At 44.4% G+C, this 19,084-nt stretch overlaps 1 protein-coding gene across 1 annotated transcript in view; it reads right to left on the bottom strand.

The window, feature by feature from the left end:
• Positions 1-19,084, bottom strand: part of LOC120532231 (collagen alpha-1(XXV) chain-like) — a 632,315-nt gene that overhangs the window by 10,709 nt on the left and 602,522 nt on the right. Inside the window, exons 30-31 of the mRNA XM_039758080.1 lie at positions 10,937-11,017; positions 3,127-3,162 (exon numbers count right to left, since the gene is read on the bottom strand). Coding sequence (XP_039614014.1) covers positions 3,127-3,162; positions 10,937-11,017 — 117 coding nt within the window. The remainder of the gene's footprint in view (positions 1-3,126; positions 3,163-10,936; positions 11,018-19,084) is intronic.

Here is a 19,084-nt window from a genome sequence, read left to right as displayed (position 1 = left end):
CCATTCATCCATTATCCAACTCGCTATATCCTAACTACAGGGTCACGGGGGTCTGCTGGAGCCAATCCCAGCAAACACAGGGTGCAAGGCAGGAAAGAAATCTTGGGCAGGGCGCCAGCACACCACACACACACACACACACACACACCAAGCACACACCAGGGACAATTTAGGATCGCCAATGCACTTAACCTGCATGTCTTTGGACTGTGGGAGGAAACCCACGCAGACACGGGGAGATCATGCAAACTCCACGGTGGGAGGACCTGGGAAGCGAACACAGACAGGTCTCTTAACTGTGAGGCATTCTTTTTTCTCAAAGTCAGAGAGTCTTTTAGGTGCCTTTTTGCAAACTGCAAGGGGGCTTTCTTGTATCATCTGGCCCCTTCTGCCATTACGCCTAGATTAGTGGTGATTGTCCTTCTGGAAGTTTCTCAGGACCTCAGCCAGAGTTACCTCTCTTACCAAGGCCATTCTCTCTCAATTGCTCAGTTTGGCTGGGCAGGCAGCTCTAGGAAGAGTCGTGGTTGTTCAAACATCTTTCATTTCATTCTGATCTCTGCCTCAACACAAGTCTGCCCTTCGACCTTATGTCACATTTGTGCACATCTGATAGACCTAACCAGCTGTCAGACCTTCTACAGACGGATGTGTGCCTTTCCTAATCACGCCAGATGGACTCCAAGCAAGGCGTAGATACACCTCAATAATGTTCAGTAGTGTGGGATTCACATGAGACAAAACAAAGAGTTTAAATGGTTCTGAAAGGGTCTTGTGTCATTGGGATATTTCAGATTTTTATTGGTAGTACATTCGCTAAAATCTCATTTTCACTTTGTCATTCTGGGGTAGGGGCGGCACGGTGGTTCACTTCCCGGGTCCTCCCTGCATGGAGTGTGTATTTCTCCCGGTGTCTACGTGGGTTTCCTCTCACAATCCAAAGACATGCAGGTCAGGTGCATTGGCGATCTTAAATAGTCCCTATTGTGTGTTTGTGCCCTGCGGTGGGCTGGCACCATGCCCGGGGTTTGTTTCCTGCCTTGCGGCCTGTGTTGGCTGGGATTGGCTCCAGCAGACCCCCGTGACCTTGTAGTTAGAATATAATGGGTCGGTTAATGAATGAATGAATGGATATCTATCTATCATAGTGCCTTTCACATTATCTATCTATCTTTCTATCTATCTATCATATAGTGCCTTTCACATTTTCTATCTATCTATCTATCTATCTATCATATAGTGCCTTTCACATTATCTATCTATCTATCTATCATATAGTGCCTTTCACATTATCTATCTATCTATCTATCTATCTATCATATAGTGCCTTTCACATTATCTATCTATCTATCATATCATGCCTTTCACATTATCTATCTATCTATCTATCATATAGTGCCTTTCTATCTATCTATCTATCTATCTATCTATCATATAGTGCCTTTCACATTATCTATCTATCTATCTATCTATATCTATCTATCATATAGTGCCTTTCACATTATTTATCTATCTATCTATCATATAGTGCCTTTCATCTATCTATCTATCTATCTATCATATAGTGCCTTTCACATTTTCTATCTATCTATCTATCATATAGTGCCTTTCACATTATCTATCTATCTATCATATAGTGCCTTTCACATTATCTATCTATCTATCTATCATATAGTGCCTTTCACATTATCTATCTATCTATCATCTAGCGCCTTTCACATTATCTATCTATCTATATAGTGCCTTTCACATTATCTATCTATCTATCTATCTATATCTTTCACATGCCTATCTATCTATCATATATGCCTTTCACATCTATCTATCTATCATATAGTGCCTTTCACATTATCTATCTATCTATCTATCTATCTATCTGCCTTTCACATTATCTATCTATCTATCTATCATATAGTGCCTTTCACATTATCTATCTATCTATCTATCTATCTATCTATCTATCATATAGTGCCTTTCACATTATCTATCTATCTATCTATTATATATCTATCTATCTATCATATAGTGCCTTTCACATTATCTATCTATCTATCTATCATATAGTGCCTTTCACATTATCTATCTATCTATCATATAGTGCCTTATCTATCTATCTATCATATAGTGCCTTTCATATGCCTTTCACATTATCTATCTATCTATCATATCATGCCTTTCACATTATCTATCTATCTATCTATCTCATATAGTGCCTTTCATTATCTATCTATCTATCTAATCTATCTATCTATCTATCTATCTATCTATTATATAGTGCCTTTCACTCTATCTATCTATCTATCATATAGTGCCTTTCACGTTATCTATCTATCTATCTATCATATAGTGCCTTTCACATTATCTATCTATCTATCTATCGAACATATGGAGCTACAAAGAAATCCTGAAAAAAACATGCTTTGTGCAAGTGTTTAAAATGCACAGGAAAAAATACTGATGCTTTACCGCAGTTGGGGTCGCTAGTGACCCCATACACTTTATGTGAATAAATGATGAAAATAAAGCAATTTTAAATTATTTTGGTACTGAATTGTTGTGGATTACATGAATGAGGCATACCTGAGGAACTGTGTCCACACTGTCTCATATGACACCGAGAGAGTTGCCAACAGGATGTCGTGGGTCGCTAGCGATTTGAGGTACTCAGACGAGGGTTAAAAATTTTAGCATAAGGCTGCAACATAACAAAATGTTCACAGTGTAAAGGAGTCTTAAGACGTTCTGCCAGCAAACAACCATGGATGGCAGACAAGGACCTGAGCCTGTGTGTACTGGCGCAACATGGCAGCAGTGATCCCTTTCTGTTTTGTGCATTAGGGGGTTCAGATTCCAGCCTTAGTTCGTCACTCCTTTCCAGTTATTTCATTTTCTATGCTCTGAAAGCTGTTAACATGAGGGAGGACCTTAGTGCTGCACTCGTCTTTTTCTTTTTAACATAAGCACCAATAACAACAAAAGTAAAGAGGACCAATCCTCTAAGGATTAATGAATTTTAAACCACAAGGCAAACAGGACCTGAAGGAACAGAAATGTCACACAACTGTTACACAGAAAGCAAAGACACAAGGTTGACGTGCAGAGAAGATGGATCTTTGATGAACTCACCCGGGGTCCTGGCTTTCCATCTAAGCCAGATGCTCCCTGTATGGTTATGACGGATAACATAGGTGAGATGAACACGGGATTAGTACACAGTGAGATGGGCACATTCATTTGACATGATTATTAAAAATGAGTGTTATTGTCTTCAAACAAGGAACTTTAATTAATGATCACAGTTAAAATCACAGAAACAGAAACAGATATACACATTCAACATGGCAGATCAGTTATGATGTTCCTCTGTGAAACTGGAGGGCCGTGGGGAAAAAAAAAAACAAGCAATCCTGCCCATGACACGTACACATTAAACAAGTTTTGAATATGCGGCGGCGGTTCTCAACCTGTGAGGTGCACCCCCGCAAGTAACAAAAAAGGGGGAGCGAAAATGTGAAAAAAAAAGAAGACAAGAATTGAAAATCTGAAAAATACATCTATTCAAACCAAAACAAATTAACTTAAACTACATTCTGATACTAGAAAAATAAATATAGAGTTAGATAAATGTCGATAAAAGTTAAGTAGGTATAATAAAACTTGTAGCACTGTATTAGCAGCAAAAAATATAGGAATACATTTTATTAGGATTTCAAAAAAACGTTAGGGGGTCGCAATTAAAACTGTTATGAAAACTCGGGTCGCAAATACGTAAAGGTTGAGTAACACTGATATACAGGTATGCGTCACTTAACGTCAATGATCGTTACGTTACATGATTTGGACATTATATACTGTACTTAGCAAAGCTATACGGGATACAAAGAGATAACACTACAACACTCCAGTGTCCAGTTGTGGGACATTGGGTATAGCTGCCTACAAGTTGAAGTATACACTGTTTTATACGGTAAACTTTTCATCTGTAAGTAGGGAAGGTTCACACTAAAATAACAAAAGAAAGTACAGTACAGTAGCGGCAGCACAATTGGTAGATAAGAAGCAGGAGCTAGATGTATTGTGTGCGGGAAGCGGTTACGTCCACTATGTCTGGATACGTCTGCTATATCACTTTCTCCAAACGAGATTTCTGTACTCTATTATAACCTTTTGGGACTGTGGACATATATGTAGTCCATGATTATTTGAATTTCTGATTACAATCACATTCAGTTTAATTGATTTTGATCTGTCTCCCAATCCTTGTTTGTAAAATAACGACAGGTTCTGTCTTCGGACAGAGCACCTTGTGCACAGAAGATAAGGCAACGACAAAATAAGCTGTGTGAAAAGTAAAGAAGTTGCCCAGCAGTGAGCAGCCAATCATTACGTTCCTGTGAATTTGCTGGGACACCTCATCTCTTGTTGTTATATGTAGTCATTATACATTTTGAACTTTTAGACATAATTCATTACACCGTGATGAGATAGATAGACACTATATGATAGATAGATAGATAGATAGATAGATAGATAGATAGATAGATAGATAGGCACTCTATAATAGAGATAGATGAAAGGCGCTATATAATAGATAGATAGATAGATAGATAGATAGATAGATAGATAGATAGATAGATAGATAGATAGATAGATAGATAGATAGATAGATAGATAGATACTTTATTAATTCCAAGGGGAAATTCACAATGACGGTTTATAATTTAGTGCACACAGCAGATGTGTCTTCTGAGAATGAGAGATCAATTACTCCACTTAGGACTATTGGGTTTCGAAGCTTTTTTTTTCTCTCACTTGCCCTCCAGTGCTCAGAATGAGCTTGATGTCAGTTTTACAGTATTAAATGCTCATTATTATGATTACATTAAACAAAAAGCACATTGTACATCTAAAGACAACAGAATTCTGTGCCTGGCCTTGGTTATTATGAATATCTTAACATTACTGTAATGTACCTAATGGCCGGTCACAAATTATACAAAACACGAGTGACCAAAAACAATTAGGAAATGACATAAAAATGAGTGAAACTGAGCCGAGCTTGAGTGATCAATGATAGCAATTTCTTATCTGTGACTGAAAGCAAAATGAACCACTTTTGTATGTGCCATCTGAAATGTGGCATCGCATACCATCTAGTAGTATACAGTGCCAAAAGAAAAGACTTTCAATGTCAAAGTAAAATCAAATGTCTGCAAAATGCTTGAAATTAAGGACAAATATAAAACAAAAAAATAATTAAGTGTATACGTACCCCACTCCCCAACCCGTCAATATTTGTAGATGGCAGGCATGACAAGTCTGTGTGCACAGGTCTCTCTCTCTCGATCTGCACATCTAGATTCTACCGTTTGTCTTTTTTCATCTCAGACCTGCTCAGGCTCTTCCAGGTGTCATGTCGATTGCGGATGAACAGCCTTGGTCAAGTCCAGCCACAAATTCTCGGATGGATTGAGGTCTGGACACTGACTTGGCCACTCTGGGACATTCACATTGTTGTTGTTCGCTAGCCATTCCCGTGTAGCTTTGGCTTTATGCTCGGGCTCTTTGATTTGCTTGCTTTCTACAAGACTGCGTCAGGTTTTCCTCCAGGATTTTCCCTCACATGCCTTCCAGGGCCTGCTGCAGAGAAACATCCCCAGAGCCCAAAGCAGCCACCACCATGCTTCACGGTGGAGATGGTGTGTCTGTGATAGTGACCGGTGGATGAAGCCTCTGACACTTCTTACTGATTGTGACGATCCTGTTATGCGTGTGCACTTGGGAGGTAAAATCAGGGCTCTGGTGATGGTAATCACCTGCTGTACCCGGGGTTGGACTTGTGCTCTAATGCCTTCCTCTGCAGAATGGAACATTGATGGCCGTTCCACCGTTGAGGCTCCCTTTTTGTCCCAAACCTTTTCCCTTTTTTTACAATCTGAAGCTTCAAAAATAGTGACATCTGGTGGGTTACTAAAATCATTGCAGCTGTGAGCTCGACACAGCCCAAGTAGCCTTCATCCTTTGCTGATCACACAGTTACAATCGGACAGGTGCACTAAAATGCTAGAAGCCCAAGAACACTCTATGTACTTTTCTTTAATCTTATCATATAATTATGTTGTCATCAGTCCTAAAGATGTACCGTATATGCTCCTTAAACGCGGAGTCTCTTATTGTCGCCAGTCTCTAACAAGTGCCGGGCTTCAGAGTCGGACTGTAACAGTGGCCGGGTCTTTGATATTTGCCTACTAGCGCACATTGTAATCATCTGTATCTTTATAGACGTGTGTAATACATGTGCATATCAGCACGTTGCATATATAAGAAATACGGATACACCGGTTTCTAAAACTGCTTCATTTTTGTGCCGGCTTGACCAAAATGTGGAGAAACCTGGAAAATGAGGAAGACGATAGTGAACTGGACAACAACAAAGCCATCATTGCGGATTTGGACAATGAATAGCAGCGGAAGGTACAGAAAGACATTGCCATTTATCTTTAACAATCTTATGCAGCATGTGAAATTCAAATAAAGAAGCTGTTTGTAATGTTAGCCGATATTTTTGTGTACCTACCTGTACCGACACGCACGAAAAAAAATTGCGTTCTGAAGGTTTTTGCTAATAATGGCCGGTCTCTAATAGCAGCCGGTCTCTATTAAGCGCTGGGAGCCGAGGCTAGTTTTACAAGTAAACGCCAGGGGGCCTCTATTGGAGCATATATGGTAATTGGTTGCCATTGTGAATATTGTAGCATCACACCAGTGCCAATGGACTTTTCTGAGTACAGTGGAACCTCGGTTTACGAGCAACTTGGTTTACGAGTGTTTTGCAAGACAAGCAAAAATTTTTAATAAATTTTGACTTGATCAACGAGCGATGTCTTGCAATACGAGCCGCATGGATACACTTTGTCTGCTGAGTGTCATGTGATCACAATTGAGCTGATGGTTCTTCTCTCTCTCTCCTTATCTTGCTTGCTTGCCACATCTTGCTTGCTTGCTCTCTCTCTCTCTCCTTATCTCGCTGCTTGCCCAGCACCTGCTCTCTCTTATCTTGCTTGCTTGCTCGCCCAGCATGTCTCCCTCTCTCTCTCCTTATCTCGCTCGCCCAGCGCGTCTCTCCGTTTACTACAGCATTGTGACTGTGTGTGTGTGCGCTGTGAAGTGCGAGTCCCCATCTTGCTCTTGCTTGATCTTTTTGGATGCGCTTATACGGCGAACTGCTACAGCGCTGGGAGACTGCGATTGCTTTGGGACGCTCTTCCGCGTGTCGTCCTGTTGGGTGGAATCCCACATGAGTTTAGAAACTCACACCAGCCATGATTCTTTTTAAAGGTAAAGCGCAGGTTAATTTGTATTATGTATTTTACTTTATATTTTGTCTTAATCATTTTTATATGAATAGTTTTGGGTTGTGGAACGAATCATCTGAGTTTCCATTATTTCTTATGGGGAAATTTGCTTTGATATACGAGTGTTTTGGATTGCGAGCATGTTTCCGGAACGAATTATGCTCGCAAACCGAGGTTCCACTGTAGTTCTCTATCCTTAGGACCACTTGCTGCTGCCGCACTGGTTGGAATTCATGCAAGACTCCACCAGGTTTGCCATTTTCCTTGGCTCCATTAAAGCTGGAACTGAAACTGAATGAGAGAATGCCAGCTAATACTGCGGGTGACCCATCCCCCAAGCTGATGTAACTCATTACTCATTGCGCCATTACGACGACAACAACAACGGAGATCCATCGAAGCCACCACTGATTCATAATTACGTCATGACAACTTTGCACATCAGGGAGATTTTTTTTTGCTGTGAGACAATGTGAAAGGTTAAGAATTGTCTTCCATCATGTTAGTGGCAAAGAGAATCGTAACAGAGTTTAGGAGATGCCCAGCTTATGGAACTGGGCACTCATAAGAGAGTTTAGAGAATGTGTCAACAGTACTCTTTGAGTAGAAGTTAGACGTTCCAGTACAGAAGAACAGTATAGCATGGCATTTATTTTATTGTTGGCGACAGGCTCCATGCTTCTGGACTCTTAATTTAACTCAATGTCTTCTTTGCATAAAATACGAGTGGTAGTTTCATATCCCCTTTCAAAGCAAGTGGGGCAGTGCAAAGCTATGAAGCAGTCGGAGTGCGGCTGGTGCTTCAGTGACGTCACCGGTCACGTAAATGTAAGACTTCGTTACTCTGCTTCAAAACAATGGGCTTCATTCATCTGTTAAAGGCTTCAAAGCCTCGACGGCAAACATCCCATCCCCAGTTTGTGACAAGGTGCAGGATAACGTGGCGTTTAGTCTGATAGCCAAAAGGCTCTATTCGGGTCTCATCAGACCACAGAACCTTCTCCCAGATGACTTTAAAGTCTCCTGTGTACCTTCTGACAAACTCTAGCCCAGATATCCAGTCTGTTTTCTCTCTTTGCCACTTTCCATTAAAGCTGCGACTGGTGAAACATCAGGCCATGGTTGCTGTCTGCACGGTCTCCCCAACCTCAACTACTGTATCTTGTAACTCTTTCACAGCTGTTAGGGGTCTTTTGGCAGCCTCATTCCCTTGTTGTCTTCTTTCACGATCACTCAGTTTTTGTCTGCGGTCCTTTCCATTTGTTAAGGATTGATTTAACTGGCGTCACGCACGAGCAAAAGGGAGGCAGTCGATGGACTTCACTAAAGAGAACGATAAGCCGGAACGGAGGTTGATGATGAGCACTAATGCCTGTTGTTCTTCCTCTACAGACCCTCAGAAGAAAAGTCCTCCTGATGCCCTCACTCCAGCTCCAGTACTTCTGGGCCCTAAGATGACCTCTCTTCCATCTCCTACCCCTTCCTGCCATTCCTCTATAAAACCGACACACTGCCTAATACAATTCAGATCAGTTGTGGTCTCAGTCTAATATGACTACTCGTTGTCTTGTTTTCTTATCTATATTATTCAAGCATCCAAACCTTTTTTGTAATTTTGTCTCGTTATTACACTGGAAATTCAGTGACTTTACATTAGAACAAGCTAGACGACAACGGGCCATTCAGCCCAACAAACCTCGCCAGTCCTATCCACTTATTTCTCTCTATTATAAAAAAAAAATCTTGGAAGGAGACGATACGTGATTTTCTCAGAGACACTTTAACAACCCGCGAGACAACAGGTCAGCTGGCTGCACAGGCTTTTAAATGATTGACGCGCAGCGCGACAAGCAAAACACGCAGCTCACCAGCAGCAGCTGATCCAACCGCATTACCTTAGCGTGCGTTCGCAGTAGAGACGTGAAGTGGCTGGTGCACAATGCACCCCAATGGGTTGAGGGGTGGTGGGCGAGCGAAGCAAGCAGGGGGCACAGCCCCCTAGACTTCTAAAAAAACATCAAGTCGAGTTCTGAAGGTCCCTAGAGTTCTCCTGTCTACCACACTATCCCACGTGTCTGTGGTTCTCTGTGTAAAGAAAAAGCTCCTAAGGTCTGTGTGAAATTTACCCTGCATCAAGTTTCCAAGTGGACCTTCTGGATATTGTCTTCTGTCCATCCTGACCTGGAGTGACATGGAGAGTTCTTTAGTCCTCACTGTTTACAACAGGCCACCAGACTGGGTCACCACAAGTTAGGACTTCCTTATACCATCAGCATCATCACCGATTGGCTGCCCATTCAGTTGGAGACTTTGCGCGGTTTGAGAACGAGTTTCCGCCCCTTCTCCAGGTCCTGCGTGCCGTTATTGATTTCGCTCGGGGACAGTCGAGTTACGCCACCTCCGTATACAGTCAGGTGTGAAGCGAGTAGGGGACACAACCACCTAGTCTTCCAAAAAAACATCAAGTTGAGTTCTGAAGGTCCCTAAAGTCCTCCTGTCTACCACACTACTTGGTCACCAATCCCATGTGTCTGTGGTTCTCTGTGTAAAGAAAAAGCTCCTAATGTTTGTATGAAATTTATCCTGCACCAAGTTTCCAAGTGGACCTTCTGGATATTGTCTTCTGTCCATCCCGACCTGGAGTGACATGGAGAGTTCTTTAGTCCTCACTGTTTACGACAGGCCACCAGACTGGGTCACCACAAGTTAGGACTTCCTTATACCATCAGCATCATCACCGATTGGCTGCCCATTCAGTTGGAGACTTTGCGCGGTTTGAGAACGAGTTTCCGCCACTTCTCCAGGTCCTGCGTGCCGTTATCTATTTCATTCGGGGACAGTCGAGTTACGCCACCTCCGTATACAGTCAGGTGCGTTTACACCACAATCCATGGAAACCCCAGGCAGGTGACCTCCATTGAACTCATTCTGTGAATTCTAAAAGCAATGCACTGCACCCTTGAGGATTTAGGGGAGTCATATTAAGTACTTCCGGGGTCGATAACTTTGTGCTTTATATTTGTAATTCATTGTCTGCCCTTTGCAGAGCCCTGTTTTCACTTTGACATTAAAAAGACTTTTTCTGTCGATCAACGTCCAAAAAGACAAATGAAATCCGCTGGGATTCTAGTGTCGTATAAAGAGGAAATTCAAACCATTTATAGAGAATTTTAATAGGCACAGTAAACCATTTAAAGTAGACATCAGCACTTCTATAAAAAAAAGAGTTGTAAGTTTCTCAGATTAAGACAATTTTCGTGGGATCAATTCACTGCAAATTTCAACATATTTGCAAAACAAAAAAAAAAAAGATTTTTTTCCGAAATATGGAGCTAAAGAATCCAGTAAATGTGAACCTTCAGAGGTCCATTTCAGCCAATCATATAAAGGCAGAGGTGATTCGACTTTGGGTCAAACAGGAGGTGGGCTGTCAAGAAAGAGAAATGCTTGCCACCGCGGGGAAAGGAAGAAGCGATAAAAAAACAAACCCAAAGACACCCTGGAGGTGTCGGACTGAGTGACAGGACACAGACAGAGGTGACATGACTTTTAAGGTGAAAGGGGACTTTTTCTGTACTTACGGGAAGGCCGAGGGGTCCTCTGTCACCCTTTTGCCCTGGCTCACCTTTCCCTCCTTTAACGCCATGCAACCCTGGTTCACCCTAAATGTAAAAGCAGAGGTCGACTTGTATATCTGGGCAGATGGTGAAAGACGACATGCATCCAATTCCTAATGAGAACCCGCAGCACTTTCCAGTACACATCTTACCAAGGTCTTCCTCAAGTAAATAGAGAAAAGAAGAAGAAACTCACATTTGTTAGCAATCTGACGTCGAGGTAAGCAGGACTTTGGAACTTCTACACTGTCAAAAATTGCTCTGTGAGGTGCGTCATCTGAAGCTTTGGACGAAGACATATTTAAAGCCTTAAGGTGGAACAACAATGGCCACTAATTTGGGGACCCTAAAGCTTGAACGAGTTCTGGGTAACCCCTGCTATCTTCTTCACTGGGCTTCTGCTATGGCAGATCACCATGAAATTTTTTAAAACCGTAACCACAACATCTCAGATCTTCATTAAAATTACTGCACTGGACTGACGACAAGCAATGAAACGTCAGTCAGTCATTATCCAACCTGCTATATCCTAACATAGGACCATGGGGGTCTGCATGGCGCCAATCCCAGCCAACACAGGGTGCAAGGCAGGAAACAAACCCTGGGAAGGGCGCCAGCCCACCACAGGGCATACACACAAAGCACACCGTAGGGACAATTGAGGATCGCCAATCCTCCTAACCTGCATGTCTTTGGACTGTGGGAGGAAACCCACGCAGACACGGGGAGAACATGCAAACTCCACGCAGAGAGGACCCGGGAAGCAAACCCAGACCGGTCTCCTTACTGCGAGGCAGCAGCGCTACCCACTGCGCCACTGTGCCATCCCACAATGAAATGTTCTTTCATTATTTTTTAATACGACTAACGTTTCATTTATTTATTCCTTTCCCACTGCTTATCCGAAGCCGGGTCGCGGGGGCAACAGTCTTAGCAATGAGGCCCACATGTCAATTTCCCAAACTAAACTTGCCAATTCACTCTGTGAGATCACAAGGGATTCTGGGAGATACAGGGTGAGCCAAAATGAAGTACTCCATCTCTCAAGGTCAGAGGCAGCCGAGTGGGTTTGGGTGGGTGCTTGGAGGTCCTCTGATAGGCGATCAGTTGTATTTTTCAATCGGCCACATGCCCTGGTCCGTTGTGCACCGTTGCTTTCGCTCTTCGCAAATCCATCATCACTACACAACGCACCTTCTGAACGCACTTCAGCATTCCTCCTAACGGCGCAGTCCCAAATCGGAAAACAATTCTAAATTTAGACAGGTGGGTGTACAACACTGAACAGAAAATCTGCAGGCCGTCCTCGGGCTCTACGAACGCCTGAACACATCCATTGTGCAGTTTGCTAGACGTTCAGCACATGTCTGCCTTCGGCATTTCCAACACGTCTCTGATTTTGCATGAGGACTTTCATTTCCATCCATACACAATGATGGCAGTGCAAGATCTCACTGAGAGAGACTGGGAGAAGCATAGAGAATTGTGAGCCAACATTCTGCAAACCGTTCATCGAGATGCCATCGTCATGTGACATCAGCCACGAGGCACATTTCCATTTGAATGGTGGCATAAATAAGCAAAACTTTGGCTATTGGGCTGAAATTAACCCTGGTGAACTTCATCTGAGACCCCGCACAGTGAGCACACGGGTTAGAGTTTGGGGCGCCGTGGCAGAATTTGACATCATAGGCCCTTATGGGGGGAGCAACTGTCACCGTCACTTCAGAATGTCACATGGAAATGCTGGAGAACTGGAAGACATGGATGTGGGGGACGCATGTAGTGACAGCTCATACGGCCGGGCGGAGATCCATGCAAGTTTTCTGAGGGAAGCTGATCTCCCTGCACGGCGATGTAGGGTGGCCTTCATGTTGGCCATCTGTACAAAATGATGGCAAATGAGAGTGAGCTGTATAGAGTTGTGTGCCAACATTCTGCAAACCGCTCATTGAAATGCCATCATCATGTGACATTCGTGACTTCAAGTCAAAGGTCCACACACACTGACCTCAAAACCTCAAAGCCCTCAAAGACGCTACTCACCACAAAATGGCCGAACGAGTCACATGAGCGTTCAGAAATCGTCTCGAAGAGCGTATCGCTAATGATGGCCACCACCTTGAAGATGTCATTTTTAAAACACTGTGAACAAAATCTGTTCGGTATCCCCCTTTCTTGTGTCGTAATAGAAGTTATTTTATCTCGTAGCGTTTTTGTAGAATAAATGTTTGAAATTTTGCACTTCTTTTTGGCTCACCCTGTAGAATCCTGTAAGCGAGCCCTGGGTCTCCTCCCAGCTGGGTGGGCCGATCCCCCTCAGGGTGACATCCCTATCAGATGCCCTAAACAGCTCAGTTGGCTCCTGTCCTGACTCAGCTGGGGTGCTGCTGGAATAAGAGTAACGCAGGTGTTTCTGCTGCGATAAAAGAAATATTACGTTATGTTACTTCAAAAAGTAATCAGAATACATAAAGCACATTACTTTTACGTGTTTTACTCCCAGCACTGCCGACAAGATTGTGCTGCTTGGCTCATCAACATCAATTTAATGATTTCTGAAGTATTGAGGCAGATTATTTTAACCAGGAGAGGGAATCATGAGATCACCCGAGCATCTGCCTCAGGAAGTTTTTATCTTTGTGGACGCTTTCACCTGCGGCTGCTGAAAACGGGGGGAGTCTGAAGCTAAAACGTGTGCAGATGACCAGAATACTAAGGAACATCCGCAGATCACGAAATCCTGGTTAAGGGTTTACATGGCCAAATAATTGGGTTACTCGCGGAGAAACCAATGTCCATTAACCTCCTTAGCAGTACACCCGAGTGCCACTCAAGAAGTAAATGTGCCAACAGCGGTGGTGCCAGGTGTTACTTAGGCCACGGGATAAGCGTGTCTTGCATAAGCGTTACATGAGCAATAGCGCAGACGCATCTTCTCTTAGCCTCATAATGGAGTCTTGTAAGAAACGCTTCTCATCAGCAGAGATGACAAAGTGAATCTGTCTTCAGGCAGTGAAACTGAAAGGGATTCTGGGAATCTGAAAGTGACACTTACACATGTGCAGTGTGCTCTTCATATTGTAATTATTATTCATCACATGGACAGTAGAGGGAGCCAAAGGTCACTCAACCCCAGACACAAGTCCCGTTTAGATAAAACCGGTTTATATACACAAGTACCTTCTACAGAGGCTCCAGAAGTGCAACAAACACAAATCCTGCCACGCTGTCTCGTTCCCTCCTCATCCTCTCTTCCTCCCTGGTGAGCTTTGTCCACTTCCACATGACTCTGGCTTGCTTGGATGAAGTCACGCGGCTTCTTTTATCCCGGACCCGGGAGTACTTCTGATAGTAGGGCGTGACCCAATGGAAGTCCAATAAAGCAGGGATGAGGAATCTCTGCAGCACCCCCTGGTGGCCCCATGGAACTCGACAAGGCTGTTCTAGGAAACTACGATATCCAGAGTGCCTTGCGGGTATCAACGGAGGTAAAATCACCCAAGGAAGCCGTCTCTTATTGTATTGGGGGAGCCCATAGCCCTGCCGGGTTGTCTCCCCCTGTTCTTCCATTCATTATTATTCAATACGATGCCAGTGTACATTGGCATTGGCATCTTCTGCCTGTCTTCTTAAATATCCCTTGGTATCAGTAAAGTATCTATGTAATCCTGCCAACACTACTAAAATATCTATCTGTCTATCAATCATATAGCACCTTTCACATTTATTAGATAGATAAATAGAGTGAAAGGCACTATCTTGAGCCTTGAGCATGGGAAAGGCGCTATATAAATAAAATGTATTATTATTATCATGACTGTGTATAGTGCCTTTCAAATCTATGTGTCTATCCAGTGGCCTGTTGGACATTAGCAAGTGTAACCCTATCAGGTAGCTGAAGCTATCTATCTATCTATCATATAGCGCCTTTCATATCTATCTATCTATAATAAAATGCTTTTCTTGTCGATTTGTCTAATTATTTTAATCTTGCCTACTATACCATCCATCTATCTACCTAATAGCATCTTTCAAATCTATGTATCCATCTATTATATAGTGCCTTTCACAGCTATCTATCTATCTATCTATCATATAGCGCCTTTCATATCTATCTATCTATAATAAAATGCTTTTCTTGTCGATTTGTCTATTTTTTTAAATCTTGCCTACTATACCATCCATCTGATATGACAGTGCCTTTCATATCTATCTATCTATCTATTGTGACAGATGGCCGGGACCCATGCCCAGCCAGAACAGCCCTCCCTGGGTTGCAGCGGTGCCTCGGACTCCCCCAGGGCTTCATGGGGGTTGGAGTGTTGTGCAGCCCTGTTGGGTTCTGCAGGCGCCGCCAGGGGTGCAGCAGCAGGCACTGCTGGACCCTTCTGGGCACTGGTTTTGCCACTCCCAGAAGTGCAGCAGGATGTCGGCAATCAAGCACCTGGAGGACTTCCCAGGTCTACCTTAGTCTTTTCTTTGCCTGTTTTATACCAGCAATAAGCGCACCAGTTCTGTATTTAGTATCATCTGTACTGGTATTTTAAGTGAGAATTCTTCACAGCGCTCTGTGCCATACAAGAAGTAAGTTGGGTAAGGAGACACACCAATGCCGCTCCTAACTGGGGGTTACCTGGTTCTTGAATTCTTGCCAACAGAGAGATTTTGAAGTTTGGGAACTTAGGCCTTCAGCTGCTGAACATGAAAGTGAGCAAAACACACCATGTATACTTTGCTACTGTCTGTTACACCCCATAATAACACAAGAATAACTTCGCGACCAGCTCATGACCTGCAAGGTTTGGTTGTTTTTTTGATGGCCATAGTGACTGTTATCGTCCTCCACCATCTTTTTTTTATAGAAAGGCGACTGGTATTTGACCTTTAATGGTAAATGTGTACTGAAGCAATGCTTAGGGTTCACATGATACAAAAGTCACAACTTCAAAGCTCAGATGAGGAGACGACTGCGCGCTTGTTAACGTGAAGGCACACAGAAAATTCAGGTTGAGTATCCCTAACCAGAAATGCCAGGGACAGGAAGGATTTCAAATTTCGGAATATGTGTATTGGAAGTGCCGTGTGGGTGGACCGGCATACCGGCTGGGATGGAAGATGGATCCTTACCCGGCCGGGAGGCCACAACAGAAGGACTACAGGAAAAGAGGTGCAACCCGGCTGGGTTGATGGTAGATTGCTATCCGGGGGAACAAATAACAGATTAACAATTTGTTCCCCAGTATAAAAGAGGGCAGTGCTTTACTGGTTTGGCCACAGTATGGAGAGACATGTCAGGGTTCTTGGGTGCCGCCAGGTGGCACTCTTAGGAGTGACTCTCCACGCTTCAGAGGACCCTCCATCTGATCTGATTACGTAACACCGTAACCCCACAAGTATTCCTGGGTTCAGCATAAAAGAAGCCGTGTCACTCCTGAAAGGTGAGTCGGAGTTGGGAGGGAGTGAGACGACGCTTGTGGAGGAGGACAGAAGATGACAAACAAATTAGTGTGTGCTGTAAGACTGATCTGAAGCCTGAAAAAAGTCAGTCAGTCATCGTCCAACCCGCTATATCCTAACTACAGGGTCACGGGGGTCTGCTGGAGCCAATCCCAACCAACACAGGGCACAAGGCAGGAAACAAACCCCGGGCAGAGTGCCAGCCCACCGCAGGGCACACACACACACCAAGCACACACCAGGGACAATTTAGGATTACCAATGCACTTAACCTGCATGTCTTTGGACTGTGGGACGAAACCCACGCAGACATGGGGAGAACATGCCAACTCCACAGGGAGGACCCGGAAAGCGAACCCAGGTCTCCTTACTGTGAGACCGCAGGGCTACTACAGTGCCACTGTGCCGCCCTGCCTGGAAAAAATATAATTGTTAAAAAATCTTTATTTAAATGAACTTGGCGCTGTTTGTGGGTGAGTTGTGTCCAAAGTCAGGGCAAATGAGGCACCCCCTGGTGGTCACAGTATATACATATAATGAGATAGCTCAGTGACCCCTTTGATCAGGCAAGAAAATGCAGTCAAATCAGCACAATGATAATTAGGGTCAGGTTGGGGGGCATACACTGGTTCAAAGTGTTGGCGCACCCACCACACCACTAAACAGTTCAGGATCCTGGTTGGCAACCCCTTAGGCAGTCCAGTGCCTCCCACCAGAAGTGACCGTCTATCTGGTCACTGAATACCGTCCATGTCTCACAACCGTATAGCAAGACAGGACAGTCTTTAGAGTCCTCTAGATAACTCACATATATAATAATTCATATCACCGAGTTCTTATTAAAATGTGTGTTAATGTGGCAGACGTATCAAGTCAAGTTGGGGAGCATGCACTGGTACAGCAAGTTGCCGCACCCACCGCAGGACGAAAAAACTTGGGATCCTGGTTGGCAACCCCCCAGGCAGACAAGCGGTCCAGTCCCACCCTCCGGAAGTGACCCTCTATCTGCTGCATCCAGGTGTTACGTGGGTGACCCCCTTGGCCTGGTCCAGCCCCTCGGGTCCCAAACAATGAGGATCTTACGAGTCGGATCACCCTCGGGGAAACACGCCACATGGCCGTAGTGCCATAACTGAAAACTCCCTCACAATGCAGGTCATGTGCCTCATTCAGGACCCCATGAGCAGCACAAAGGCAAACCAGCAGGACCTAAGGACCCTCTGAAGAGACCCACATGAAGGAGTCCAGTCTTCATCTCAGGTCACTGGATGGCGCCCATGACTCACAAACAGGGAGCACCAGGACTCTAAAGACTGGGACGTTTGTCCTTCTACTGAGATATCGGGAGCACCACACACCCCTTTATGACCTCATGACCCCCCGTGCTCTCCCAATCCATCTACTGAATTCATAGGAAGAGTCACCAGAGTCACATGAATGTCACAGCCAAGGTAAGTAAACCTCTCAATGAGGTCGACACTCTCGCCACAGACAGACACACTGCTGATGGCCGTGCCCAAGAGGCCATTAAAGGTCTGGATCTTTGGTTTTTATTAGGACCCTCACAAGCCCAGACACTCAGACCCCTCACTCAGTCTCTTGAGAGCCCCGATCAGAGCCTCCATTGACTCTGTGAACATCACAGCATCGTCAGCAAAGTCAACATCAGTGAATCTTTCTTCACCCACAGATGCCCCACTTCCGCTGGACCCCATGACCCTGCCCAACACCCAGTCCATGCCAGCATTGACCAGAGTAGGAGCAGAACACACCGCTGACGAACCCCTGAATTAACTGGGAAACACACAGAGGTCCTGTCTCCACTCCGCACAGCACTCACAGTACCAGTACAGGTACAGGCCGGCCGGCCGGCAGACGTATGACACGTCATAGATGACGAATGTGACGCACAGACTTTATTTTCATTCCCTTTTTAGAGGGCCAGTGCTGCGTATTTGCTCTGTTTGTTGGTTATTTATAAGTTTATATCGTTCTCACTTCACAAAGAACTGGCCGACCGGTCAGGAATATCTCAGCCCAGCTTCACTCCACCATACCTGCTGTGCTGAAGGCCGTGACTGACCGGTGAGGCGCTAAACTCCCTCTCCGTATGGTGTGTGTGTGTCCACATAACGTATTGCTGTCAACTCGCAGCAGCGGCCAATTGTCCTAACGTAATCGGAGCACTCGACTGCACTCATATTGGACTCAATGAGGACAGTCAGTGAGAAGGAAGCTGCTGGTGTTAACCGTGACAAGTGACGTTCCATCGACACCCAAGTCACCTGCCGTCTTTACGGTGGCACCTTTCAATGCAGGAGTTATGGTGTCGTGTTGCTGGGAACAAAGCTTGTCAGGTGTGTTTCATTGCTTGGCGGTGTTCAATGCTTCATGGCGGACTACCCACCCTAACACGGTGGATCGTTTCCTTATGACACTCGGTGCTTCATGGGGTCCCCCCCCATTATCGGTTCGCTTCTCATTAGCTCCCCCCTTCCCCACGTGTGTCATTGCTTCGTGGAGCTCTAAGCTATATGGGGGGTCCCCGTCCCACCAACCACCATTCTGCTCCGACAGAGTAAATCCCTTTTTTACTCGGCACATTTGTTATTCGGATCCACTCTCTCCAGCAATGTTTTCACACTCACATCC

This window comes from Polypterus senegalus, chromosome 7 (assembly GCF_016835505.1).
Source record: "Polypterus senegalus isolate Bchr_013 chromosome 7, ASM1683550v1, whole genome shotgun sequence".
NCBI lineage: Eukaryota > Metazoa > Chordata > Cladistia > Polypteriformes > Polypteridae > Polypterus > Polypterus senegalus.
Note: the sequence above shows the minus strand (reverse complement) of the source record. Positions and strands in the feature narration are given on the sequence as shown.